The sequence below is a fragment of the Branchiostoma belcheri genome, unplaced genomic scaffold (assembly GCF_001625305.1).
Source record: "Branchiostoma belcheri isolate BF01 breed outbred unplaced genomic scaffold, Haploidv18h27 scaffold11, whole genome shotgun sequence".
NCBI classification, from domain to species: Eukaryota; Metazoa; Chordata; class Leptocardii; order Amphioxiformes; family Branchiostomatidae; genus Branchiostoma; species Branchiostoma belcheri.
The window spans coordinates 5,115,677-5,143,262 of record NW_017802491.1 but is presented as its reverse complement, the minus strand read 5'-3'; the positions used below and the strand labels follow the sequence as shown (position 1 = coordinate 5,143,262).

The 27,586-nt window shown below is 40.6% G+C and overlaps 1 protein-coding gene and 1 pseudogene across 1 annotated transcript; one reads left to right on the top strand and one right to left on the bottom strand.

Moving 5' to 3' along the window:
* Positions 1-1,388: 1,388 nt before the first annotated feature.
* LOC109482328 lies at positions 1,389-10,149 on the top strand (annotated as a pseudogene).
* Positions 10,150-10,601: 452 nt separating this feature from the next.
* On the bottom strand, positions 10,602-24,502 carry LOC109482318. The gene is made up of 15 exons (XM_019785004.1): positions 23,525-24,502; positions 23,160-23,207; positions 22,699-22,788; positions 22,351-22,422; positions 22,150-22,238; positions 20,301-20,406; positions 19,758-19,851; positions 17,825-17,874; positions 15,510-15,618; positions 14,706-14,750; positions 14,201-14,323; positions 13,402-13,554; positions 12,428-12,466; positions 11,470-11,529; positions 10,602-11,161 (listed from the first exon to the last, which is right to left on the bottom strand). Exons 1-15 carry the CDS (start codon positions 24,500-24,502, stop codon positions 10,788-10,790), a joined length of 2,430 nt encoding a protein of 809 aa, XP_019640563.1. The 3' UTR covers positions 10,602-10,787.
* Between the last annotated feature and the right edge of the window lie 3,084 nt (positions 24,503-27,586).

Genomic DNA, 27,586 nt, shown 5'->3' with positions numbered 1-27,586 from the left:
TGAGGGGGGGGGGCTTTGTAGAAAACGATGTTTTTAAAGAGCGTAGACCAACGTAGATTCCAAATAACAAAGTCAGACCAAAATCTAGAATAAGAAGCTTTAGTTAGTACTTGACCCGCATCCACTTTTCAAGCGAGAAAACGTATGAACAAGCAAACATCAAAAGCCTTGCCTTCGAGTTGCCAATTTTTGGAGTAAAGTCCGAAATCAATATATCCTAATGTTTCCAGTAGTTTTTTAGTATTAAAATGCGTTTCAAGTGCTATCAACTGGGGCACGTTAACAGTGATATGGACTTGGAACATGGTAAAATCCACAACCTTAGTGGTCTGGTACTTTATCAGACATCGATACTATTATAATGAAGAAGACAGTTCTGCTATTCCACAGCTTCTCTGAAACTTGCCCTTCGAACGCCACAAAACCATAATGTTCTTTGCCAAGTACAGCAGAACATGTCTAACACGTATTTCAGGGAAAATGTTGTACTTATAGGGATACAATTCATATTGATGACCAGACGCAATGTGGAATCATTAGCAGAAGCATTAGAGTTTCGGTAGAAAAGTGCGTGTCACAGGGGACATGTCATGCACACCAGGAATGACCTGCAAAGTGGTGTGGGGACCTTAAGCCTAGGTCACAATTCAAGAAAGGGGCCCGCTCGGCGCGTGTTCGGTCTGTTTTTTTGCACTACCGAACGGGACCTGGACGGAGACCGGCGGGCTTCCCGACGGCTGCCGGCCTATTTTTAGCCCCGCGCGGTCGCCGAATTGATTTTAACTCAAACTTAAAATCACTTCGGGCCCCGTTCGGCAAGGTACTGTTTAAAATAGTACCCTCGTTTCATCAGAAACAAGTATGACAGATAATGATGGATTTCAGACCCACAAATTTGGATCTATGCCTAGTAATCTAATTTAGCCTTCTTACGCTTGTCCCTTGACTTTATGAATAATAGGGTTTGATGCAATTAGCTATATACTTTTAAATGAATTAAGAGAGTAGATGCATACGAATTTAACTCTGTCATTAAGTGACTTCCAGGCAAATTTTGATGGCCCTCTCTCTGATAGGATTTTTATCGATGTCAAGTGACGTAACCTGATATAGAGAGAACTTTATTGACACAACCAAAGTACAGTGACTTTCGTAAGGTCTAAGACATGTAGATATACGAACAAACATACATGGGTACAACAAAAATATCCTACGTAGAGAACAATAGATGGGTCAACTAATACTACTTGTTCTAAGGTTATGGGGTGTGTTTCTACTGTAGCAAAGGCCATAGCGCTTAGTAACCTTCCTTTTAGAATAATGGATATTTTGGCCAGTTACAAACAGAAGATACCACATAAGAAGTTGAATCACTGACAGTTTGCTGCATACAGGGGACCCTAACAACTGCTTGGCAAGATGACGACCACCAACTGCGAATACCAGAATCTTCTCGAAATGGTACTAGTTGATTCGAGGCTCCTAGAAGTCATTGAGGAAACGGCCGAGGAGCGTGCACAGAAAATAGTGGAAAAACATCTCAAGGAACGCGACGAGAAGATAAAGGAACAGAGGAAAAAAGACATCAAGGTTCGGTATCAATATCTTCATGTACTTCATTCTGAACGCGGTTCTTCTGAAAGCATTGGCAAAGTTTGGCTGTATCTTTCATGGAAGAATAGAGGAAAAAGACAAAATACAGCCTTATTTTTTAAATCATACTTCATTATGAATATGGTTCCTCAGAAAGCATTGACAACATATGGCTGTATTTTTCATATTTCCCATGTCAACAGACGATGACAAAGGAGTTCTGCACCACCACTACTGCTCATGGAATTAGCCGAGTGGCAGAGGCTCAAACAACAAAATCAAGGTATTTTGATTTGTATCTGCAGACATTTCCAAAATTAGCTTTGGTCACTTAGGTCTCTAAGTGGTTTAATTTGATTTTATTGAAATTGCAACAGTACATTAACACGTGGGAACTGTTGCTGGTGTCGTGTCCCACACATAGAAACAAATACAGGACAGAGAACACTCATTTTCACTTGAGTTAATTGTTGAGTGGTGCAAATAATAACTAACGTTATGCACACTTTGCATTGTCTTAAACCACTCACACTAGGGCTTACCCACACTATCATTGACTAGTGACAGTGGTAGATTCGTAAACGTGCTTTAGGTGTGGTTCTCCCGTATACATGTGCACTATTCACCCACGGCGGTGGAATCTCCGTGCCGACTCGGCCTGCGTGACCCAGCACTCAGCCACGTTGGCCCGTGGATGAGCACTGATCTGCCAGATAGCCTTTTCGTGGGAAGGGTTTACTACGTACAATGTCATGAACTGACTAAGACGATTTCGTGATGCGGTAGTCGGATGTTACGTGTAAGACATCACACTGCCGGAGTAGGCACACATGTACCAGACAGGAATATCGCACACGATCGGGTTGTGAGCTCACAAGGCCCCGAAACTTTGATTACGTGTCCTGGCGATTTCGTGATTTGGGTGACGAGTGTTCTTGCGATATTTCACATTCGATGCCACTGGTACGTAGTCGCACAGGCAAACTGGACCCTCTATGGCCGGCCAACTCCTCTGGCCAATGATTTCCCCCTTTGCCGATTTCTACTATTTATTCAGCCTGCAAAGGAGTCTGGTAGAGACTAACTGGTACGCACGGGGCGCACTGGTACGCACTGAGCGCAGTGGTACCGGGCAGGCATGGCGAATGCGATCGAAAAGTGAGCGCTAAGAACTCCGCGCGCCTAGATGCGCGCTCCGCTAAATTCGCGATGTCTTACACGGAACATGTGCCAAAAAAGTGTCTGCAATTCTGATTTATTTTTCTTTTCAGGATCATCTGGACACTCATACTTATCACCTGCATCACCCTGTTCGTCTACCAGGCCGCCATCCTGATCAAGTCGTACTTTGAGTATCCGGTTAACGTCGACATCAAGGTGGTGGACAACAAGAAACTCACCTTTCCCTCTGTCACTGTCTGCAACAACAACCGGTGAGTAATTTGACGTTTGTCATAGTATTTTTTATGTCTGACTATTGTCTATCTGTTTTGAGCCCTGAAAGATTAGCCACGAAAGGGTCTAAATGGGACTCAATAAACTAAGTTAAAATAAACAATTTATACATACAGTCAAACCTTTACTTGTCTAGTGTCCACCTTTGCATCAGGATATGGGGATAGGTCAGCAAATTTACTCCCTATTGAGTCTCTGAAAGGAAAGGGGAATTTTGTAATGAACTTTCGGAATGAGATAGAACTTTATGACGTTTTATTCCAGGCTGCGAAAATCCAAGTTGAGCGGCTCCCGACATAGCTCTTTACTTGAACTGGATGAGAGAACTGAGCGAGAAGTCAGAGACTACTTGCGGCTACCAGGAGGTTTTGGGCCTTCCCCCTTTCCCCCCCGTCCCGGTAGTACTTGGGATTTTGAGGTAGCCGATCTCTCCGACGAAAACAGCGATGCTTCGTCGGTGTGTAGGTAAGTCCTAGTGTGTAGTACATTTGTCGGACCACACCTTGTTTATTTCAGAAACAATGATCAAATACCTTCGATAAAAAAATCAATGGTATCGATGTCAAACTCATAAACGTGAGCAAGGTTGAAGTTTCCTTTTCTACACAATATAAAAAAATAGATACTAAATGATTCTCAATTTAATTTGCAACTTAGTAACATTCGAATAAACACTAAACTTAAGCATGCAGAGTTTCTCAGTTTCTCAACGATGTCTGCTATTGTTTAGATGTTTGTCATTTACAATTCAAAAAGTAGCGAAACCTTCCTCGAAACATGGTTGTCAAATATTTGGACGTCAATCAAAGTTATTCCACACCACTATGTTATTAAGGTTGATCTTACATGTGTAGGTCATGACCCCTGGAGGTCACCCGCCTCGTGGGGCGGCCATGTTGTTTGCCATCTTTGTTCTCAAGTTGTGTCAGCTCCTGATTAAACTGTGCTCGGTTCGCACACTGAATTGTTGCTGTCAGAGTCGTCCTACAGCGGCCTAATTGGCGCCACATTTTCTTTCGCTTTAACAATATATATCGTTATAACAGTATAACAATCGCTACATTTGTTATTTTCGTTCATTATAGGGTCAAGTCGAAACAACTGTGCACCCTGGCTCAGATCCTGAGACAATCGAAAGATAATGACATCATGTCAGGATGGAGCTACTACAACAGAGACGGCTGGGCAGCAATGTTGTCGAGTCAATGCACCGCAGCCGATCAACAAGACACTTGTGACGTGTGCTATAATGACAGGTACGAAACATTAACTGTTTGTCGATCTTATAATGATCATGAGACTTTCTGTATGTTGAACCAGGTTTGCAATTGTGGAATTCACCTTTAGACTTATGTAGGAAATCTTCGGACTAACAAACGTTGTGGGTAATTTACAATATAATCTAGAAAAGTACTTCATATTCCTTCTAACACATACTCTTATTGACAATATTTCAAAACATCTCCTCCTCGCCAGAGTCTAACCAGTGTAAGGGCTCCTGGAAGCACTATTTACTTTTATGACAAGTACATTTTTTAAATTATACCTGACCTGTCATTTGCAGGATTCTTCTGCGGCGCATAGAAGACATCCCCGATAAAATCAACTCAACGTTCTGCTGCCGTCCTGACAGTTACATCAAACTGACCAATCAAATGTTTGAAACTCAAATGGAGGCTTTGGGTTCACGCGCATGCGCGAACTTAGTTGGCAGAGTACAGGGACAACCGTGCACCGCTAGTCAGCTGGCTGCAGCCTACAAAGATGGCTGGGTGTTGGACGGTTGGGGGTGGTTTCGGACGAGGGAAAACCTCCAGATAAAGTTAAAGGACGACTGTTCAAACAGCACCGCATCGACATGCTACCGCGGGGTACTCCCAACGAATGAAAACCCTGAAAAAGCCGGTGTGTTCTGTTGCTCTCCTCAATTGTGCGTACAGTCGGGATGCACGACCAAAGTTCCCGGATGCAGCAATCCACTTGGAATGGAAAGCGGAAAAATTTACGACCACCAAATTACCGCGTCGTCATCTGTGTACGGCCGCCCTCCCGAGTACGGCCGCTTGAATTCCAAGGTGCCGTGGCTGTTTCCCTATTATGGTAACAATCCCCGTTTCGAGGTAGACTTTGGCAGAACGGTTCTTCTGACAGGGTTGATAATTCAAGGAGAAAGAGTTCAATCGTATCGTATAAAGTACAGGATGACAACAAGTGATTGGGTTGGTTATGTAGACGAGTATGGCGAAGAAGTTCTTTTCTGCGGCCATGTCGACGGCAATGGCTACAACTTCCAACATCTGCCGCGTCCCGTCATAGCCCGACACGTCGCCATTCTGCCTCGTTTCAGGCGTTATCCTCCGTACGGAGCGATTTTTAATCTTCGTGCTGAATTTCTTGGATGTGAAGAGAGTGACTGCCTCCTCAGCGCTACGCATGCCAATTCCTCGCGTAGGATCACCATAGATCCCAGCTCCATCATCTGCAGCAGTAATGACTGTGTGTCAAATGTCACCACGTACCGCGGGACCGTTCGGTCTGCTGGTAACGCCGTCTGCCAAGACTGGACCTGCCCAAACCGTCACTTCGACTTCTGCCTGGAGGAGAACTTCTGCCGATTTGCACCGGATGGAGCTAGCACAGATCTAGTCTGCCCTTCCGATTCTCGACAAGGGAACCTGACTTCTGAGCCCTGTCAGTCCATCGCAAGATGTCCCATCAGCGAGAATGAAGACGAACCGGTATTCCCAACAAGGCACAAGTTTTACCAGCAAACCTACGCCGCCCAGTATTGTGAAGAACGAGGGAAACAACTGTGTTCTCTAGAGCAGCTGGTCCTGTTAAACACATTCAAAGATGTCCAGGCAATTGTCTGGGGCTGGATCAGGAATCATAGTATGGAAGCCATGTTTGAGGAAGACTGTACAAATTCAACCTCTGAATTTTGTTTCAAGAACATGTATCGATATCGAGTTTCAGTCGCCGTAAGCAATGTAGCCTATTGCTGTGACGACTCTTTGTTTAAACTCACTGAGCAAAAACACCGCAACCACAGCAGTGCTGAGAAAGGCTGCCGTGACCGGGGCATGCAGCTTTGTCTCCCTTCACAACTGACGGCCGTCCATGAGGCTTCCATCAGGCGTGACAGTTACCCAGAAGACATTGCGTGGATCAACATGGCCGACAAAGTCACACTACTTAACGACACCTGCGGATGCCTTGTTGGCGAAAGATGTCTCAATAATAAGATTCCTTTATTCGAAATCGATCGATCAAAAGTATACAAAGCATTATGCTGTGAGGAAAGCTTCTTTCAGAGTGAAGACAAGTTTTCTCATCAGCCGGAGGCCTTTACAGTGTGCGCCAAGGAAGCAAAGCAGCCATGTTCACGTCTTCAACTTAATGACTTGTATAATGACGGAGTTAGAAACGAAGTACTTTTCATGGTTTGTCCACCCAAACGCTGTGGCTAGTCTTCAAAATCAGTGCAACACTTCAGATCATAACTGTAAAGGTGGCGTAATATACAAAGACAACATTTCACCCAACGACACGGCCTTTCATGTCTACTGTTGCAATCCTGAGCCACAAAATCAATCCATGCCACGGAAAGCTGATGAGACAAATCACTTTAATGACTGCAACAACCCGCTAGGTTTGGAGAGTGGCGTTATTGTACCAGATCAAATCACTGCTTCCTCTTCCCTTCACCAGCGTACACCCAACCATGCCAGGCTCAACGGTAGGTCTTCGTGGAAGATGGAGGAAAATGACAACGAGCCTTGGATACAGGTGGACCTACTAGACTCACATATCCTAGCCGGGGTGATCACACAGGGAGGGGGTAAGGCTGGTGGCTTCGTCAAATCCTTCTCTTTATCGTTTAGTATCCGCGGAAATCAGTGGCTGACTTACAGGGAGAACGAAACGACACCGTTGCCAACAGTGTTTGTCGGAAACAAAGATGGCGACACCCAAACCATGTGTACTTCTCTCGCGCAGTCGGGACTCGATACGTACGGCTGTATCCGCTGTTATGGGGACGGAAGGGAGGACTGCGTCTCGAACTGGTCGGGTGTCGGTCGTCTAGCTGTACAATGTCAACAAACATAGTTGGAAAGACTGTTCAGTTTTATTATCATCACCAGGCGATGTGCGCAGAACCCGAGTGCATCGTGGGACGAGGTCTGAACTACAGAGGCAAGCAGAACGTTACGATGAGCGGTAGGCCATGTCAGAAATGGAACTCCCATGATCCTCAGCGTCACTGCACCACTCCCTCAATATACCCGGATGCAGATCTGTCTGAAAACTACTGCCGGTGTTCTGAAATATATGGTCCGGCTGAAATAATCGGTCCGGGGCGTGGCCTAAAATGTACGAAGGCCCACACGCACATATCTCAATCAAGGCGATCGCGCGATTGTAACGCAGTTCAGTACATGTAACGATAAACAGGGTTCTGTAAAGTAAGCATTAACGTAAGATTGTACAATATCGCACATAACTTAACTTATAAAAACCGTAGCGTAAGCATGAAAGAGACCATTCCTTTGCAACTAGAATGTTAACCCCCTCTGATTTCTAAGCTTACAAAACAGTAAGTCTCTGCAATGACCCTCGAGCTCTTTGGTCCGCTAAAATTAAAACAGTTCTAAAACAATTCTAGATGTGGCAGACTGTTCCCACTTTTCAAAACAAATCAGAACAAGAAATGATTAAATGATTAAGCCTGACATAATTGGTCCGCCCTTCTGTTGCCCTATCTTATAAAACTTCTTCAGAACGCCTGAAATAAACGGTCCGCCCTCCTGAAAACCGCAATGTTGCCCTATAATATCTTATGAAACTGTTTTTTCTACTATATCATGGTCGAGGTAAACTTGTCACGTGTAACCAACGTCGTTGGTCTCAACATTGACCCCTAATCTCTTAGATACTAGGGGCGGACCGTTTATTTCAGCCGGACCAATTATTTCAGAACGCCTGAAATAAACGGTCCGCCCTCCTGAAAATCGCAATGTTGCCCTATAATATCTTATGAAACTGCTTGTTCTACTATATCATGGTCGAGGTAAACTTGTCTCGTACAATCAACGTCGTTGTTCTTGACACTGAGCCTTAATCTCTTAGATACTAGGGGCGGACCGTTTATTTCAGCCGGACCAATTATTTCAGAACGCCTGAAATAAACGGTCCGCCCTCCTGAAAATCGCAATGTTGCCCTATAATATCTTATGAAACTGTTTTTACCTTCGCCAAGGTTATGTTTTCGTGGCCGTGTATCTGTTTGTGTGTGTTTGTGTGTGTGTGAGTGTGTGTGTGAACAGCATAACTCGAGAAGGCTTAGATGGATTATATTGATATTTGGTAGGTGGATAGGTCTTGCTGAGACCTCGAAACGATTAGAATTTCTGGTCATCTGGCGGCTTGTTATGGTACTGCAGCGGAACTTCCGGTTTTGATATCTCGTGATCTGGACATGCTAGGGTGAGGATTTTTTGATTGTAGGTAGCTCTTGTGCTCGGGAAGAAGTGACATAAGTTTGGGCCCCCTAGCGGCTTGCACTGGAACTGCAGGAGCATTAGTATGAAAATGTTGGAAAAGTAGGATAACTCAATAACCGGTCGACGGATCGTCTTGAGATTTGGTATGTAGGTAGCTTAAGTGATGCTTGACATAATTAGATGACAATTATTAGGATCTAATTTGCATTATTTAATTAGGGAATTCTATAATTCAGCTACCTTCCATGATAGGACTATTATACCTCGTGACATGTGTAATTAAGAATGAGAGGAACATCGCCATATATTAATTATGTAAATGAAGACCTTATTTGCATAATTAATGAGAAAATACTATAATTCCATAGTGGTTGATGTTGGCAATTTCATACTTGCGGATTTCGAAGTTAACTGGAGGTGAACATCATTCAACATAAGTTATACAAATCAGCACCTCATTTGCATAATTTATGAGGAAATGCTAGAATTACCTTCTTTGTTAAGATAACACTGTCATTGGGAGGAGAATATGATCAACTGATGTAATTCATGCAAAGGAGGAACTTATTTGCATAATTAGGGGGAAAATCTATAATTCTAGGTTTCCCTATGGCAAGAATCTTAATCTTTTTTTTGTTGTTGGTACATCAGGATGTGCAGTCTAATTCATCAATGATCAGTTCCAAAATCAGATCTTATAGCATGACTAGTATTTTGAGAGATGTCCATGATTACATCATATATTATACTGATACTGTTTCAGTAGTAACAAGCAATACATGTGACATGTAAGAAGAAAAATGCAGAAGCCAAATGTCAGTATGTAAAGTAGCAGCACAGCTACAGCATTGCTTTTATATGTTGTGTAATAAAGCAAGTGTACATCATAAATATCTTTTTAAATAAGCTTTAATTAGAAGGGAAATACTGTGGCTATGTCATTACCATAATGCCTATAGAAGAAAAGATAACATTGTCAGATTGTAAAAGAAACACTTCTTTCTTTTCATTTTGCATACTAGTAATAAAATGCACCACAACCATATAGCAAAATCATTGACCTGTATCTTGTCCATTCCTCCACTGGTTAAAGTGGTTAAGCCACATCAATTTTTCGTGCCATGTGTTTGAAAGAACGGTTTCTTGATACAAGAAAAAACTGATTGGTAGAATTAACAAGGAATGTTGTCAAGTTGGAATCTGCCACCAAAAATTCAAGATCCATATCAATATCCATCTCACTGGTAAAATACTCTGTAGGCACTACATTTGTAATAATGTAATGTGTAAATGAGCCTACAATAGTGAGATAGCTACATTGTAGGTACTGAGCATGTGGTGTATACATCTCTAACAACGTAACCAGCTTCTGATGTATAAACTAGCTTTAACAAACAGTAAGTGCCTGCAGCCAAGTGTTGGTCTTTTTATCCAACATTATCTAGTACAATACAAAACACATTGTGAGGACAAATCTTACTTAATTCCCCTAACTCGCAGTGTAAATTATGGCTAAGTCAGCATTGAGAACCAAAGGTCTTCTAAAACAGAAGATTTTATCTTCTAATGCTTAGGCCCCCTTTTCACTAGACGGTGATCACTGAGCAACCGAAATTTGATTTGTGTGATCCTTTATTTCATGGATATTTTATTGGAATATGATGCAAGATGTAAAAGTGTGATTAAAAGACAACAGAACAAAGAATCTTAATCTTAACACAAGATAAATCATAGAAGAAATCTATTCTTGGGGACAGAAAACAGTTTTCTTGCTAAAAGAACATGATCCACAGAAAAAATCTTTCCCCAAGAAAAAATATCTTCAGAAGAAAGTTCAATAACTGTGAGAAAGTAAAGCTTGCTCCAAGAAAAATATTATTGAATGAGGCAAGAAAATACATAAGAAAAGAAATCTTACCACAAGAAAAATATGCTAAATGCAGTTTCTTGAAATTGCTGTCTCATGGACAAGATTTTTTTCTTGGGTGAAGAATAATTTTCTCAGTGGAAGAAAATTATTCTTCTCTTGAGAAAAACAAAATTGGCATTTTTGGTAGTGTATAACTTCTGTGGTGCAAAATGTAAATTGGCAACTACACCCACAATGCATCTGTTTGTGCTGCAAGATTAAAATAAAAAAGGGTCATGTACACTAAGCCAAACATTTCTTCCATGAAAATGTGGCTCAAACCATGATTCTCAGATTTCATTCCAAAGGGAGAAACTGGACCACGATCAACAATGAAGGACCCCCAAGGGCAACAGTATTCCATGTTGTCTGCAATACTTAACATGGGCTGCAGTGAGGTCCTTCAATGTTTCTGGTGGCACAGCAACTCCCTGTGGATCGAAGTCCGAGAAACGTGGTTTGATGCATGCCACATTCGCATGAAAGTACCCATTCGCCCAGCTGTCCCTCCATGACCCCTGTTTTTTGTCGAAGAAGGGGTAGTTGTCCTTGTGCTGAATGACAACATTAGCTGGGGCCCTGGGTTCCCCAAACTGTTGTTTACACCCCTTGCACACTTTGACCCTTTTTTGTTTTATCTGTAGTACAAAAGGCTCTTGCCGCAACTTCTTCATCTCGGGTTGGCTAGTATCTTTAGGCTCTGTAATGAGAGAATAATATATACTAGTCTTACAAAGCATCCAAACAAAATTAGTAAAAAGACAGTCTGTCAAATGGTGGGACTATCTTTGCAGACACAAGATCAAGAAATTATGGGTTTGGCTCAAGGCTAGACAAAGTGCTACAGTAACTTTAGCTTTAAACTCTCCTTACTCCACCCAGGTGTATATATATCTGTTGGGGTCAATGGAAGGAGTGATGAGCTTCTCTTCTTCCAATTATTCTCTTGGCATAAAAATACTTAAGATCACTGATGTCAGTCTCAGAACATTTCAGAAATCAACTTACCCATCTTCATGTGTTGTGTCTGGGTTGAATGTGTCTGGGATTCCTGAACTGATGACGTATCTGCAAAAGAAAAATAGAAAAATCTATAAGATCAGACTTTAGAAATATTGCTGAATCCTGTCTGTTTCAATTTCTTTGGAATGATGAACAATTACAATAAAAAAATTGTAATTACTGTATTTCCTGCTTTATGTGACTCTTAAATTCATGTTCTTCCGTGCTGTATCAATCACGAAACGTTTGGAAATAATACATGGAATTATCACGTAACAATTGGAATGTTTCTAAATCAGCATCTTTGATTCCTACGCAGAATTATTGGTTTACATAACCTAAGGCCACACCAATTTAATTTGTTGCTTCTCTGATTTTTCCGGGAATATGAAGTGACAGGGCGAAAAAAAAACAGGCCTTGGCATCCTATTACAATGTATAGCCCCAAACGCTACAATAGTAGCCATGAAGTAAACACAAAAGTCTGGATTTCAAACAATGGATTTTGAACTTTTAATAAAACCACTGCATCGATAGATGGAAAAACTACTCTAGAGTTGGAGATGAGAGTAGGAAGAGAAGGAAAGAGAAGGAAAGAGAAGGAAAGAGAAGGACTTTCTTCAATCGTTGGGGGCAAAATATGAGCATTTTTTAGTGATTCGGAACCAGAATGTTTTTTGCAGACAAAAATGAAAAGGCAAATCAGAGAACCAACAAATTACATTGGTGTGGCCTAAGATGAAATACTAAATGGAACATCAATTTCTAAAGTCATTTTTTCAACAAGACTGAAACCCTCTTCTAGATACTGCATGGTTCACTTGCATAAAATTCCTGCCTGAACTTTTATAGTATTGACAGTATTAACAGTTGTTTTTTGTAAAAAAAAAGAAGAAAATCAGGCAGTGATAAATTTTCAAATGGCCTGCTATACATACTTTGTAGGATATAAAAAATAACATACCTGAAGAACAGGATCTTGCTCTTTTTCTGTTGGCTGCAGCTGCAGACAAAGTATCAGGAGTATTATTATTTCTCTGTATGTCACTTGTAACATTGAGTGTATCATTTGACTACTTGTTAACGTAAAATTGTGAATTTTCCTTACACAATAACACCCTTTTTTCAGAATGATGAGATTAATTTGATCGTCATCGGTTCTGAGGATGTTGACTGATGCAGATGCATGACATTGTACATTTTATTCCTGACTTTGAAAAAAAAAAGATGTCTTGACAAGCATAACAGACTTATTTTTTTGTTTTGTTTTCATGTCTCATGTACAAATGTATAGTTCATGCTTATGGGTAATTTCCAGCGTGTCTCAAAATCATTGCCAAAAATGTCCAAATACGAACACTGAAAGTTTCCCATCTAGCTAAGAGGTCTCAGTATCTGTATCTGTATCTGTATAGCCGGTATAACCACCCTTCGGCGTAACACACCAGCTTTGCAGGCACGTGACGCGGCAGCACCTGGCTACATTACACCGAATGACCTGTTACACCTAACCTTTGAACGTCTAACTCTAGACATTGCTTAAAACTAAAATCTAATCATTCATTCTTTCGATCATAAGGCCACACAATTGAATTTGTTGGTTCTCTGATTTGTCAGGAGCGACATGGAGAAAAAATTAACACCATGATAGCCTGAAATGATGGCATGATGGCCAAAATATGGAGTTGATTCAGAACCTAAATTCCTTTTTTTTTTTGCAAATCAGAAACAAAATTAAGAGGCAAATCTGAGAACCAACAAATTAAATTTGTGTGGCCTAATGATCATACTCCTCCAACACACAAACACATGCACACACACACACACACACACACACACACACATACACACACAAACGCATACACACACACAAATAGACCAACTAACAATGCACCACAAAATATGACTCAATATTTGACAGAATGTAAAAAGAAATACCTCTTTTGTTAGACATACATGTGGTCCTTTTCCTTGACCTGTCCTCTATAAAATCAATAGCGGCCCCGATTTCTTTGGACTTCTTTGCAGCCTCAGCCGCATCACTGGGCCTAAACCCCATCTCCACTAGCGTGGGAATCAGGTTGTCTGCTTCTAAGACATAAACAGAATTAACATGTATTGATTTAGTTTTTGTTTATCATTTGAAGTACCTAAATTGTACTTTTGTGCTTACTATCAAGGAGCCACGTTTTCTTTCAAATAATGTGTAATAATAATGTTACTCAAAATTCCTGACCTGAAAAAATTAGGGTCGGTAGGTAGGATTATCTTTTTTTAAAATTTTGTTAGACTTTATCCAATTTATACATAACAGTTTAACACTATATAGTAAGTAAACTTGAATGAGGACACTTATACTTTCAATGTCAAAGGTTAATTTTGTGCATGATGGTATCTCTTGATACACATCCATCATTAGTCAGAACAGTTTTTTATTTAAATCGAAGAAAAAAATTATGTCCCTTGCACGGGTACACAAAAAAAGTCTAAGAGGAAAATGAATCTTCCCAAGACCTGACCCTCAAACCTGCCAGATTTAGCTGAGCTGCTAAATTTCTGGCCTTTCATAGCAGGGTATAGCAGCAAAAAAATACCATTTGTGGCTAAAATGCATTACAAAATCAATTGATGCTATACAAGAAGCTAATTTGCTTATTTGCCAACACCTTCCTTTAATTCCTTATGCAAAATAGCACCCAAACCCTAAATTTGAAGTTGTTGGTTTTAATTGGCTTACCTTCATTATCTGTGTTAGGTGTCAGGTCAGGCAATGATAAGTCATCTGTGTTAGGTGTCAGGTCAGGCAATGATAAGACGTCTGTGTAAGGTGTCAGGTCAGGCAATGATAAGTCATCTGACTCTGAAATATAAGATTGGGAATGGTAGATGTAGTATTTGCATGTAATTGTTTTTTTACCATTTCATCATTCACAAAAAACTAAAATACCAATTGTGAATAATTGTCTGATTGCCCTTGATAATAAATTAACAATACTTGAGGCATATCTCAGGTTTTAAACTTAGAATTCCATGATTGCAAGATATGACAGCACCTCCATTTTCAGTTTATTTGACATTGTAAAAGGAGCCTTTTACTGCCTTAAGTTTAATACTTTTTAAGTGAATGTTTGATCAAGGGCTAGAAATCTATTCAAAGAAGAAACAATCTGCCTAGTGAAATTAAGACTGATTGCTATGACTATTACAGCAACTAATAATCCTTAAGTCTATATTTACCACACCTGTTTCTGATGGCTTGTCCAAGTCGAACACTGCTGACCTTCTCTCTGAAATGTAAGGCAACATATGTTGCATGTATTAAATACCATTGCAGTTTTTTTCATATTTTTCCATTTCCTGGCAGTATCCTTAATTGGTCCCTGGCCTGGCTGTCAAAGGCCATTTTACAAATTTACTTACAAAGGCGACAGCAAGTAAATTTTATGGATGACATCCTCCACATACTCCGAACTTAATGTGTTTGGGCTTTTTTGCAAAAAACAAGATGGGCAAAAAAAAAAGATTCCACATTTTCATATTTCAAGATCATACACCTAATGTTAAACAAGAAATTGAGGTTAACAAAACATGATATCACAACCAACGTTAACAGGTCCTTTCTTCCTGTATTCAACAGCATTGCCTGTCCTTGTACATGTGTAACCTCGATTAACTAGAATTGTAAAAAAGAGCTTGTTGTACTGTTGTGGGCAGCTACTATACTGGATATTTATATGCAGTGGATCTTAAACTGCCAAAACTTCCCATCAAACGCAAGCAATTGTGCCTCCATTTCGTTGGGTATTCACCCATTTTGGCATGTTGACCACCATCAGAGGGCAACAAACTTAGTTAATGCGCGCTGATGTCCTCCACAAAAACAAAAACTTAGAAATTTCCAAGTGATTTACAATTATCTTACTATTGTTTACTTTTCAAATCATTTGCTGCTATAAAAAACAGCAACTGATACCTTATACAAATGACATTGAATAAAAACACTGAGTGAACATGAATTGAAAATTATCAGAAGAAACAAAAATTACTTCTCAGTAGATGATCTCCCCTTATGCTGCAGAGGTCGCAGAAGATTCCAATGCCTTTCTCTAGGCATTTCGCATGGAAGGCCCTTGGCAGTGGGCAGTTGCATTGGACCTGAGGAGAAATAAACATTAATACAAACTTTAAGATATATGCCATTAAATTGGAAATAATAATAACAAGAATTTGGAGACCTCATATCTCCATGAAATATGGTTTCCTCAACACAAATAACATATATTTTGGGTGAAAGTCAAATCCTTTGGCAATGTTTCATTTCAACACGTTATCATAAATCATGCAAATGACCTGTACATTAACATAATATATGCATGGTGTTGTAAACTTTTAACTAACTTACACATGTCACAAGTATGAAATGCCCATCATTTACCACTACTGTAACAGAATAATAGAATTTTCAAAATTAATCGTGCAAATGAGGTCCATATTTGGGTAATTCGTATCTGTTGATATTCTACCTGTGATAGATTAATATACATGTTGTACACATTTACATTTACATGTATGAAAGTCCTATAAGGTCTCGGACCGGAGTTTTTTATTATTTTTGTTTCCGGCGGACACCCCCAGGCCGAAGGGCTACAATTCCGCCAATAAAAGTAGGCTGGAAAATCGTATTATACCAGTGAACAGAGGTTTCCTGCCGGCTTCCGATAGGTATTTGGGGATCGTCTACTGACTTTTCATTTTGGGTAGAAATTGTTGTGAAATGTAAATTTTGGACCCAAGACATACCGTTTTTTAACACTTTTTTCAGTGGAGCTGCTGAGAAAAAACGAATTTTCCCTGGGTAACGGCTTATATATGACAAAAAAGCTCACTACTTCCTGTTTCTGAAAAACGGACAAAAAAATATAGGTTGTTGTGATAAGTTTTCCGCAATCTCCAGTGGCGCAAATCCCTTGAAAATGCATAATAATAGAACACAGCTATTTGGGTCATCAGGCGACAAAACCGCATCACCCTTGCTTGCGGACTAATACCAAAAACGCTTTGCTGGCCGTCCGACTTTACCACGCCCTAAAATACTACAAACCACGGGTTTTTCGGTAAATATGAAAACTATTTGATTATTTAAAACGATCACCGAGCAAGGAGGAGCCAAACTAAGCGTGACAACCACCTGGATCCGGCGACTTACTGACGCACTATTTGAAACCCTAGTCAGATTTGAACTCTGGAACCATAATGTAAAACACAAGAATCACAGAATTTCCTCATTAATTATGCAATTGAAGTCCTCATTTGCATGATTTGCTTCTAATTATGTAAATGTCTGTGTAAGCTACCTACATACTGAAAACCATGATTTTTTTATCATAATACGTTGCGCCTTTCTTATCTGCTCTTAAAGATTTCTCCAAAACCCCCCTGCAGTTGCAGCACAAGCTGCTAGGGGGACAAAACCAGCACGTCGACAGAACGTACTGCACCTGCGCAAAACTCGTGATCACGTTTTTCGTTGGATGTTTGGTCAATATATTTTCCTATACAACATCTGACAACTACACGCAGGCTGTCAACCTTATATGCTCTAACACGATCTTATATGAGACGTTCTGCCAAAGTTCTATGCACAATACATTACGGGTTTCGCGCAGGCGCAGTACGTTCTGCCGACGTGCTCACAAAACCCACACCACTTATTCCTGACAGGAAAAGCTATCTGCCACCGAAAAATCAAGACATAGCATGTTCAAAACAAAAGATACAAAAACCGGAAGTTCTGCTGCAGTACCAAGGTCAGCCACCAGAAGGCCAGATTTGGCCTTGACCTTTGTCTTCCTAAGACCTACCTACATACCAAATGTCATCACCATCCATAAAGGCGTTCTTAAGTTATGCTCACCAGTAATTGGTAGAAACACACACAGACACACACACCTGTCAGACAGACGGACAGACAGACAGACCCAAAACAATATCTCCATTTTTCATGGAGATAATAAATAATAATAAATACCGCGTGTGTCCCTTGTATTTTGAGAAAATATCTTGCTCTCACTTTTTCACCGACTAAATTTAACGACAGTCTTTGTTCAGTATTTCATCGTGGTGTGCTTTTCTTGCACTCTCAGGAAAAGCGTAATCAGCACCTATCTTTCAATCAGCATAATTCAACATAATACCCCAAATGCATGTGAATGTTTAAGAGACAATTCTAGGTCATGACAAGAGAAAACTATTCTACTGTGATCCTGAGTTCAGCCATAAAATACATGTATACCTTTTTTGGTTCTTGGTGTCTTAGCAACTTGATTAGGGTAATTCACAGAATGATTTGAAATGAACTTACCCGTCCATCACACTGCAGCGTGCATATGGCACAGCGTCTGCTGATATCCTCTGAAAAAAATTAAAAGTGCTTTAAAAAAGAGCATGCTTGTACTATAAAATCACCCAAGAAATTCTGCTAATGTAAACTACCAAACCTCAGTCTACCTCTGAACAAGGAGGTTCAATCAAGATTGAACCTCTTTGCTCTGACCACTGTGGTCGTGGTAACATGGGTTACAGGCCTGGCTAATAAGTCGACAGTACTAGTACCCAAGACATTTAGGAATGAATTGACAACAGATAAAGAATTGAAGTATGATTGTAAGAAGATAGTCGGAGTCACGAGTCCAGAATGTATGTACAATGGCAACACAGTCCCTGCCTGTTTCTGGTGGCTGGACAGTCTGGGATGTTTATGAGTTTAATGTAGTTATGGGGCTCAATTCACTATTCAAGCTGCTGGAGAAGCCACAGTGGAGTCTGACTTCTTCCATAAGCGACGGTCACAACTCGCCGTACGTGCTTCTGCGTGCTGTCTACGTGCAAAAACGCGGGCAATTGTACGGCATCCGTGCGTGGTGAGTACCACCTCCGTACGGAATCCTACGGATTTGGGAGCACGCAGACACGCCATAGAACTTTAAGTGCATGTAATACTTTTTCTACGTGCGGTCTGCGGATTTACCACCCGTGCGTGCGAGTACGTGCGACGCGCGTGCCCCGTACAGCCTATGAGCGTGCAACGTACGGACTCCGTGAGTCTAACTTCACTATTCTCACGTGCAATTGCTGTACGGACAGCGCACGAAGCACGTGCGTGCCACGCACGGTGCTTGCGTCATCCGTGCTTACTCCTCACTTCCCAGTTGACCTGCTCAATGACCACGCAGAACACACGTGCACCATACCAGGTGCTCCGCACGTGCAACGCTCGTGCAACGCACCTGATTTCTACAGTATATAAAGACGGCGACTGCCAACTCGTCTCCAAGATGCCCAGGAAGGCTCAGAAGAAGACTACCAGACAAGACCCAAAGAAACGGGCCACGGAAGACACCAGGGCGGCTAGTAATAATGAAGTTAACAGGAGGTGCACACACTTACAACATGCGAGTGAGTAAGGAAACCGTGCGTACGCCGCACGTGTAGGTACGGCCTGTACGCGGCAACGTAGCAATCGCACAGAGATCGTGCGTTGTAAGCACGTACAACTCACTTACCACTTGCGCAACGTACGATGCACGCAACCGCTGACGGCCAGGCGTGTCGTGCAGACCACGTACGTACACCTTGCGCAACCGTGCGAGTGACGTACTCCCTCGGCCGGCCACCCTACGTTTGCAGAAAAAACGTAGCAGACGTAGCCACGACAAAAACGTACGGACAAAAAGCACGCAATGCGAGTTGTGACCGTCGCTTTATTGCTGTTCCCAGGGAACACTATCTTGTAGTAGGTTTATAATACTTCCTGAGGTAGGCTTACATCTAAGATTCTTGTGCAGAAAGGTAATATACATTGCACAATACCATTTTAGTATTGATAGATTGAGAAAAAAAGCTGCTAGTCGTATCACTAATGTTTGAAATTTGAGTGGACCTTTCTTACAGCGGTGCCGCAACAAAACCCAACGAAACTATGTAAGATTCTCAGTGTACAGTGCCTCATGCGATTTGTAGTTTCCAGATTCTGCAAGAACCATGACAGGTACATTGACAATGACACCATACAAGACCAAATAACTGCAGGGATTAATCTTCTATTCAATTAAGCTCTACACAGGGTCCGTAAACTAAAGTTCAGCTTTGATTGTAACATTTGTCATGTAAGTATTCAGGTTTGGGTGATACTCTACTTAGTTTGATGTTGTGTACTACATTGTATAGCATTTTGAGTCCACATTTGAAATCAGGAGGACCACTATATGAAATTCAGCTTTTGATGATTCTATTACCTGAACTTGCGAGAAGAGCCCTCCCCATAGTCAGCCTGGTGCTTTCAACATCCCCCAGGTGCATGTCTGAGCCCAGGAGAAGATGTTCAGCAAACTGAGGAAGAAAGAACAATCACAATTGCAAGATTATGGTTCTGGGTATGGAAGAAGTGTTACCTGCCTATTGAAAGTTATACAAGGAAATAAAGGGGAACACTCACAGGTGTTTTTCAGTCAGTTTTTCAGCTACAAGAGTATGGTTGTATAAGATGAGAGCACTTCAACTTTAACATTTCCACAGAAGCACAACAAAATTTTAATAGTTTTATCACAGGTATGTTAATTAGTCCTAAAAACAATACTAATACATATAGCAACCTTGTCTAATGTGGATTTCACTTTGCTTTGTCCTAAACTCATACATTCTCAATGATGTCATCAAAATGGTTACATTTATGATAATTTTCTATATAGGCTCACAATATGGGATAAAGGGACAGGACTTTTGAGCCACATAATAAACTGTGCTTCTTGGCAGTTTAGGAATCATTATTGTTATCTTACCTTCACTACAAAAAGTCCACAGGAGTGCGAGTCATGCTGCATTGGATGGGGCAGTTGCTTGACTTTCCATTTTTTTTTGTTCTCCGTCACATTTTGCATAAAGTTCCTACATAGATTATAAAATGTGATAATGTATTAATAATTAATAATTTACAGTCCAAATGTCAAATTTGTTCTTCATGTCAAATGGTTTGTCAATGGTTTTCTCCAGCATTTACCCTCCTTTCCCTATTATGTAATTTATCTGCTCATGGTGTGTGCAAGTTTTACCCATTCCATTCTTCTCCAAGCAGAGGTATAGGGGGAAGAATGTTATCTTTGTAATGTGCACCGTTTTTTTAAGCGACAGAAAAAAAAGCCATATTAAAAAGGTAACAATCTTCCCTCCACACTTCTGCTTGGAGAGTACCCTTTAATCACAATAATGGGAAAGTAAAGTTTTGCTCAGAAATTAAGATCTAAGGTGGCATACATGTAATTTGCCTATGCCATGTTGTGACACATGCAATTTGCACCTGAATATCCAGAGTCCGCAATAACCTCCAGTGCAAGGCACATTGACAGAGGATATATTCAATGACGTAATACAGGACCACAACACCCACCAGCAGTAAGTTTCTACCTGGATGGAGTACGCCTTGAGTGTGTCAAACATTTCAGTTATCTTGGCAGCACTCTCAACCACAAAGTGCCTGTCCAGCCTTTGCTAACTTTGACAATACAAGTCTTAAGACGGCAACAAAGCTGCAGGTGTATAAAGCCGTCAAGTTCTAGATCTTCCAACCCTACTTAAGCTTTAGGTTGCGAGGCCTGAGTCACCTATCGACGTCATCTTAAGGCTTTGGAACCATTTCCCCAATGCTCGTTGCAGCGTATTCTGAATATTCCCTGGACAGACTACCGCACCAACACCAGCGTGCTAGCTAAAGATGGTTCCTTACAGTAGTATAGAAGCCCTCATTGTGCACAATCAACTACGATGGACTGGCCACTGTGTCCGAAAGCCAGACAATCGGCTTCCTAAATACCTAGTTCTTTTTTGGTCAATTACAACTTACAAGGAACTCGTCTAAGGGGTGGGGAAAAACGGTGCAAAGATACACTCAATTACTACTCAAAGAAAGGTCAAATTGACCCTTCAAATTTCCAAGTTCTCTGCCATGATCGCAGTGCATGGCGACAGCTGACCTACAACGGTGCCTCAACCTTTGAAGCTGAGAGAGTAGCCACTGCCAAAAGAAAGGCCAAGAAGAAGCGTCAACCAGTAATAATTGGACACCCTACTTTTTGGTAGGATACCCTAAAGACACCCTTAGCTATTTTTGTCACTCCCAACCTCTGCCATGCCCTCATGTCTACCTTCAGCCTTACTATAAATACAAAAATGAAGTAACGAAGGAAAAAACCTGGCTGTATTCCTTAAAATTTCCACCTCAAACTACAGGAAGTAGTGTTTGAGAGCATTACGAATTTCAAAAAAATTAAAAAATCCCTCCTTAAAAGCTTGTACCTTATAGCATACAATAAAAAATGGACACCCAACAAAAATCCTAGCTAAAAGTGGCATCAACAAAAGGACTGACTTAACACCTAGTGGACTCGGCCTACTCCAAGGAGTGGCTGTCAACACACAGGACCAAATGACTGCAGGGATCCGAGTATCTTACATTCACTTAAGCATCAGAACATTTGCTCACAAGAGAGGACAGAGAAACCAGTAAAATTTGCGATTTAGTGCTATTCATGTTTTACATCTAGACATCCAAGTATGCTGTTAAAACACTCAACTGCAAAACCTTAAGCAACAAAAGATAATTGCCATCTAGGGCAAAGGAGTATGTTTCATTACCTCCATCCATCCAGTACTCTTGCCATGACATGCTTTTGTTCTCCAAAACTGTTCATGTAAATGACCTCGCCACGCTCAGGATATACAGCCTGTCAGGGACATGGATAAATCAGATGAGTATAATATTTTTTCAAAAACGTATAAAATTTCATAACAATTGTTTGTTACAGGAAAGTCAATAAGGTTGTTAAGTAAACTTACAACAATTGTCCAGTGAGATGGCTCATGTACTGCACCGATGACAATGTCATGTTGTGCCACTGCATTTCCAATCTATATGTAAAAAGAGAGGAGATAAAGGCAGCTAGTTGGAGGTTGCAATGAATTATCTAAACGTATTATATTAGTACTGAACTTAGCTGAACTTGGACCAAAACCATTAAGAAAAAAGAGGTGGTTTCTTTATAAAAGCTCATGAGGTCATCAACAAGTCATGGAGATGCTGAGAAATCCTCTTTGGTTGTGTGCTATTTGAATGATTATACAGAAAACAATTGAAAGCATTTTATTTATCAAAATACTGCTATGATGAACATGATTATTGCATACCTTGTTGACAGTTCCTTTCGAATGGGTCCTATTTGGATTCACGATGTTGTTCATTGTGTGAGAGTCAATATGTAGAATGTTGCGTCCTGTCTGTGTAAAATAAAGAAATAATATTCTTACTAGGATCCCATGCTGTTTAATTTCCATTAATGAAGTCATTTTACAATCACCAGCCACTGGAGGAACTAAATTTAAATTTATATCACAGTTGCTCTGAATTGTGAGAATTTCATTCTTGAGATGTGGATTACTAAGCAATGATCACGTTGCTAGATATGAATTATTACAACTATGTAGGGCCTCCATGTAACTGAGCAATTATTTATTTGTTACTCCCAAACACATGCTGTTCAAATCTACCGCAGACAAACCTTCATTTAGGATGGACGTCCATCTGTGTTAGTGGTTATAGTAGTCAAAAGCAATGATTAAATGTATCAAACTGTCTTACTTCAACTTACCTCTAACCTTGCCTTTTCTACCACAATATGCAGCAGGGCATTTACTGTCTGCAACATAGCAATATATAAGGTAGGTAAGTGCTCTGTCCTTGTGAAACAATGTTAAAAGCAACATTATGTTTGAATGATCACATCTACATTCACCTCACCTCACCAGTCCCATCTACATTATGTGACTGTATATTACAATTTGCTACATGTACATTAATGCAACTATAAAATTGAATACAACTGTTACACTGTTACCCCATGGTGTCTGCAAGGAGAGCCTCTAGCTTTAGTCATTAGATCATAAAAAAACAGCTTGAGTTAAGAGGTCTGCATTGCTAACATTGCTACCATAGAACACAACTGACTGTCCTTACCTGGTCCAACAGCCATGCTCTTGGCTTCACTAGGCAGTACACATCCATGAGCATGATTTTGTATGGTCCTATCTTTCCCATGTAAAGTCCTTCAGTCTCAAGTGTTTTCTTTTTTTTCAATTTTTCAAGCATCGCTGCAATGCTGTCCTCTTTTCGCTCAGTGTCGCTCTCCTCCACTTTCTTCATCTCTCCATTCTCCTCTGTCTCCAGGTCGCTCTCCTCCACTTTCTTCATCTCTCCAATCTCTGCTGTCTCCAGGTCGCTCTCCTCCACTTTCTTCATCTCTCCAATCTCTGCTGTCTCCAGGTCGCTCTCCTCCACTTTCTTCATCTCTCCATTCTCTGCTGTCTCCAGGTCGCTCTCCTCCACTTTCTTCATCTCTCCAATCTCTGCTGTCTCCAGGTCGCTCTCCTCCACTTTCTTCATCTCTCCAATCTCTGCTGTCTCCAGGTCGCTCTCCTCCATTTTCTTCATCTCTCCATTCTCTGCTGTCTCCAGGTTGCATGCCGCCACTTTCTTCATCTCTCCATTCTCTGCTGTCTCCAGGTCGCACGCCTCCACTTTCTCCATCTCTCCATTCTCCGCTGTCTCCTTGTCGCTCTCCTCCTCTTGCTGCCCCTCCTCACATTTGGTCTGCTGTACATAATGTTTGATGTAGTCAATGTTTATTGTCTCCTTTCTTGTTTTGTTCCTCACTGATGCTGTCTTTCTCTCTGTGTCAATCTCCTCCAATACATATGGTCCTCTCCATTTGGGTTCGAGGGGCCCGCCTTTCCTCCCCATCTTCCTTCTATTCTGTACCATGACCAGGTCATTGACTTTGAAGGAAGAAATCCTTTTTTCAAGGGGTTTCTCTGCTTTCCTCTTGTATATGTTTTGCACCTTCTTGATGTTGAGAAGGACTTCCTCTTTTGTTTCCTCCCTTTCACGCAGCATTTTTGAGACTGCCTGGCTAGTTGGAGGCTCCACTGATAGCATGTTTTCCTAAAAGTATAACATAAAATAAAAACTCAAAACTACACTTTCCATTCAGAGGCCTCTCTGACTTTAACTCAAACCATCAAACCAAAAATGTTCCAAAAAATGTCCACAGTAACTTTAAGTGACTTTTACGTTATTCCCATGAGTGAAACTGGTTCAGAACTCAACTGTGAATGAATCAGTTTGAAATGTCAACTTAAATTAAAAAATGAAAAGATGATGTGATGATACATAATGTTGATATGCAGGCTCCGATACGAGATGAAATTAAGAATAGTTCTATTATCTCAATTCTTTCTGACTTTGATGAAAACCTAGTAATAATATTGTATCAGGTTGACAGTTCTACTTCTATCATTGTGACAGGTCACAGATCCTAGATACTATGATATGTCATGAATTATTTTGACTTAATTATTTTCTTGTCAAGTAAAGTTTCAAAGTTGCTTGTAACACAGTTAAACTTAAAGGCATACAATGCAATTACAGGTCGGTAAAACTCGATATATTCTGAACTAGAGTTCCACGACCTCATACCTTCGCCAAATGAGGTTACCCTTTTGACTGACAAATTGTAGACTTTCCCCCTAATTACCTTCGCCAAGAAGGTTATGTTTTCGTGGCCGTGTGTGTGTGTGTGTGTGTCTGTCTGTCTGTCTGTCTGTCAACAGCATAACTTGAGAAGGCAAAGATGGATTATCTTTATATTTGGTAGGTGGGTAGGTCTTGATTAGACCTCAAATCTATAATTCATCAGTCATAATGGTAACCTCATTTGGCGAAGGTATGAGATCGTGGAACTCTAGCTTTGCAAATAAGATCCTCATTTCATACTAGACTTTCAAAATGGCCCAAGACCGAGTGAGTCTTTCATTTTTGGTTGGTAACACTTCAGCCCTTCCCGTGCTAATTTTGACCGAGGTGTTCGAAATAGAACAATAAGAGTGTTCGACATGTTTAATTAGGAAAGGTCCTTTTTTATCATGTTATTTAATTTGATGTACAGAAAAGTAATGTCATGGTGACATACCTCTATTACTTCCGGCCAGTCAGGTATCTGTGCAGGATACCTGCATTCCCTCCCATACATAAGATAGAACGGACTGTACTTTGTGGTCGAGTGTTTCTTTGTCCTGAGCGAGAACAAAACCCCATCCAGCTTGAGGTCCCAGTCAGTAATGTTGTCCTGGCTGAGTGTCTTGATGAGCCCACTATATTTAACATAGGGTGGAATGGTGTTCAGGCTTGTGTGATTTAGAGATAATGATAAACCTTTAAGTTATCAATTTTGGGATGCCTATATATAGGAAGTCGGCATGTCATTGCAGCTTCACCACAAATCAAATATTTTGTTTCAAGTGGATTTACTGAACCAAAATGTACAGATTGATGTTTATTGGATAGGTTTGTACAAATGGTGAATATGTTAACTTTTGATTTTTGATTTTCATTAAAAAAGCAGTCACTTTGTTAGATCACACAAGATTATTCTCAATTTACAAAATGTAACAAAGTAATTTGTTTCTTATTTCAGTGACCTTCACAACATCACTTGATATACCTCGAATTTGCTTCAGATAAAATGGAATGAGCGGGCTATGGGGCATAATTGAGACGAAACAGGTATCATGCACATAATGTCATTGCCTCATACATGTATGTGCTAGAGATGGACAAATTTCACAATCAAGTTAGAACTCTATGGTGAATTTTCAATCAAAATTTATTTGTAATTAATAAACATGCCTTTTGATGTTAGCATTGGTTTTCTCATCAAGACCATTTGTCTGTGGGTGGTAGGGAGTTGTCATTTTCCTCTTCGTGCCCAGGGCGTCACATATCACGTCATTCACCTGTTGAAATATCAAGAGTGCAATGCTGGTTGCAATGTGATACATGGATCACATTTATTGATGAACATTAGACATATGAGACATAAATATTACCCTCTCAGTTTTATTGACTGATATGGCTTCTGTAAGTTCAGTGTACATGTATACATGCTCTTAAGAGTTGTCCACTAATCCTATTGGGATCTAGAGTACTGAGAGGAAAAGTGAGTGCCTCTTACTGTACAGCACTGTTTCTCTGGAGGTAAACTCCTCACAGCTCATAATATGTGTCAGAATTGATTAACAACCCATGGAATGTACCCAGTAGCTGCTTTGGATATTAGCTAGCATGGGTGCCTTCCTCATTACTCAATGTTTTGAGGGATTGAGAGCAGATTCTTGCCAGGATGAACTAAATAGGGTACACCCATCCGTGCCACTATTGTGCATAATGTAGTTGGGTTACATGTGTGTGGCAGTTCACCTCAATGTATTAGAACATTCTTCTCCCCAAGTTAATACCCACCTGATGGAATTAACAGACAAGATGCTCTTAAATTTGGAAAAGAGTACAAGGTTAGAAAAATAATATATAACTACAAATTGAAACAATTTCTTAAATCATTACCTTATTGTTGAATTCTCTGCCCTGGTCAGACAGAATGACCCCCGCTGCTCCATGCCGATAGAACATTTTCAGTATGCAGGCTGCAACTTCTTCGGCAGACTTCGATTTCATGGGGAAGGCCTCCACCCACTTTGTGTAATAATCCGTGGCCGTAAACAGGTACTTGTTGCCCCTTGGTGTTTCTGGTAGGGATGTCAAGTCCATCCCCACCATTTCCATTGGGGATCCATGCACCTGGATTAACCAAAAAAAAGTTTAAAGTACATGGAGGGCAAAGCAGGTGTATTAAGCCTTTGCAAGTTTCCCTCTCAGAGGGGAATCTAGTTTATAATCTTCATCAAGTTCACCCAATGCCCGAATCCTTGGGCATTGGGCATCAAGTTCACCAGTAAATGCAAATTATTTTAGCAAGAAGGCAAGATGAAAGTGAATCATGGGAAGACTTCAACCCAGTTTAAACCTCTTTTTTTCCTTATTTCGCTTCAATTTTGCATATGTACATCATGGCTGTATAACTATCTGCAAACTGAGTGCAGAATAGCTTACATTTATCAATTTTTTAATAAAGTGTTGTAGAGGCCACAAAAATCTTTGTAAATACCTTGATAGGGTGTAGTCTCT

Excerpts from the sequence above, each read along its gene's own strand:
- LOC109482318 (XM_019785004.1), bottom strand. The coding sequence starts at position 24,502 with ATGCTATCAGTGGAGCCTCCAACTAGCCAGGCAGTCTCAAAAATGCTG. Across the intron at positions 22,239-22,350 it reads CATCTCACTGGACAATTGTT|GCTGTATATCCTGAGCGTGG; the intron begins GTAAGTTTACTT and ends TGTCCCTGACAG. Across the intron at positions 17,875-19,757 it reads GGCTCTTCTCGCAAGTTCAG|AGGATATCAGCAGACGCTGT; the intron begins GTAATAGAATCA and ends AATTTTTTTCAG.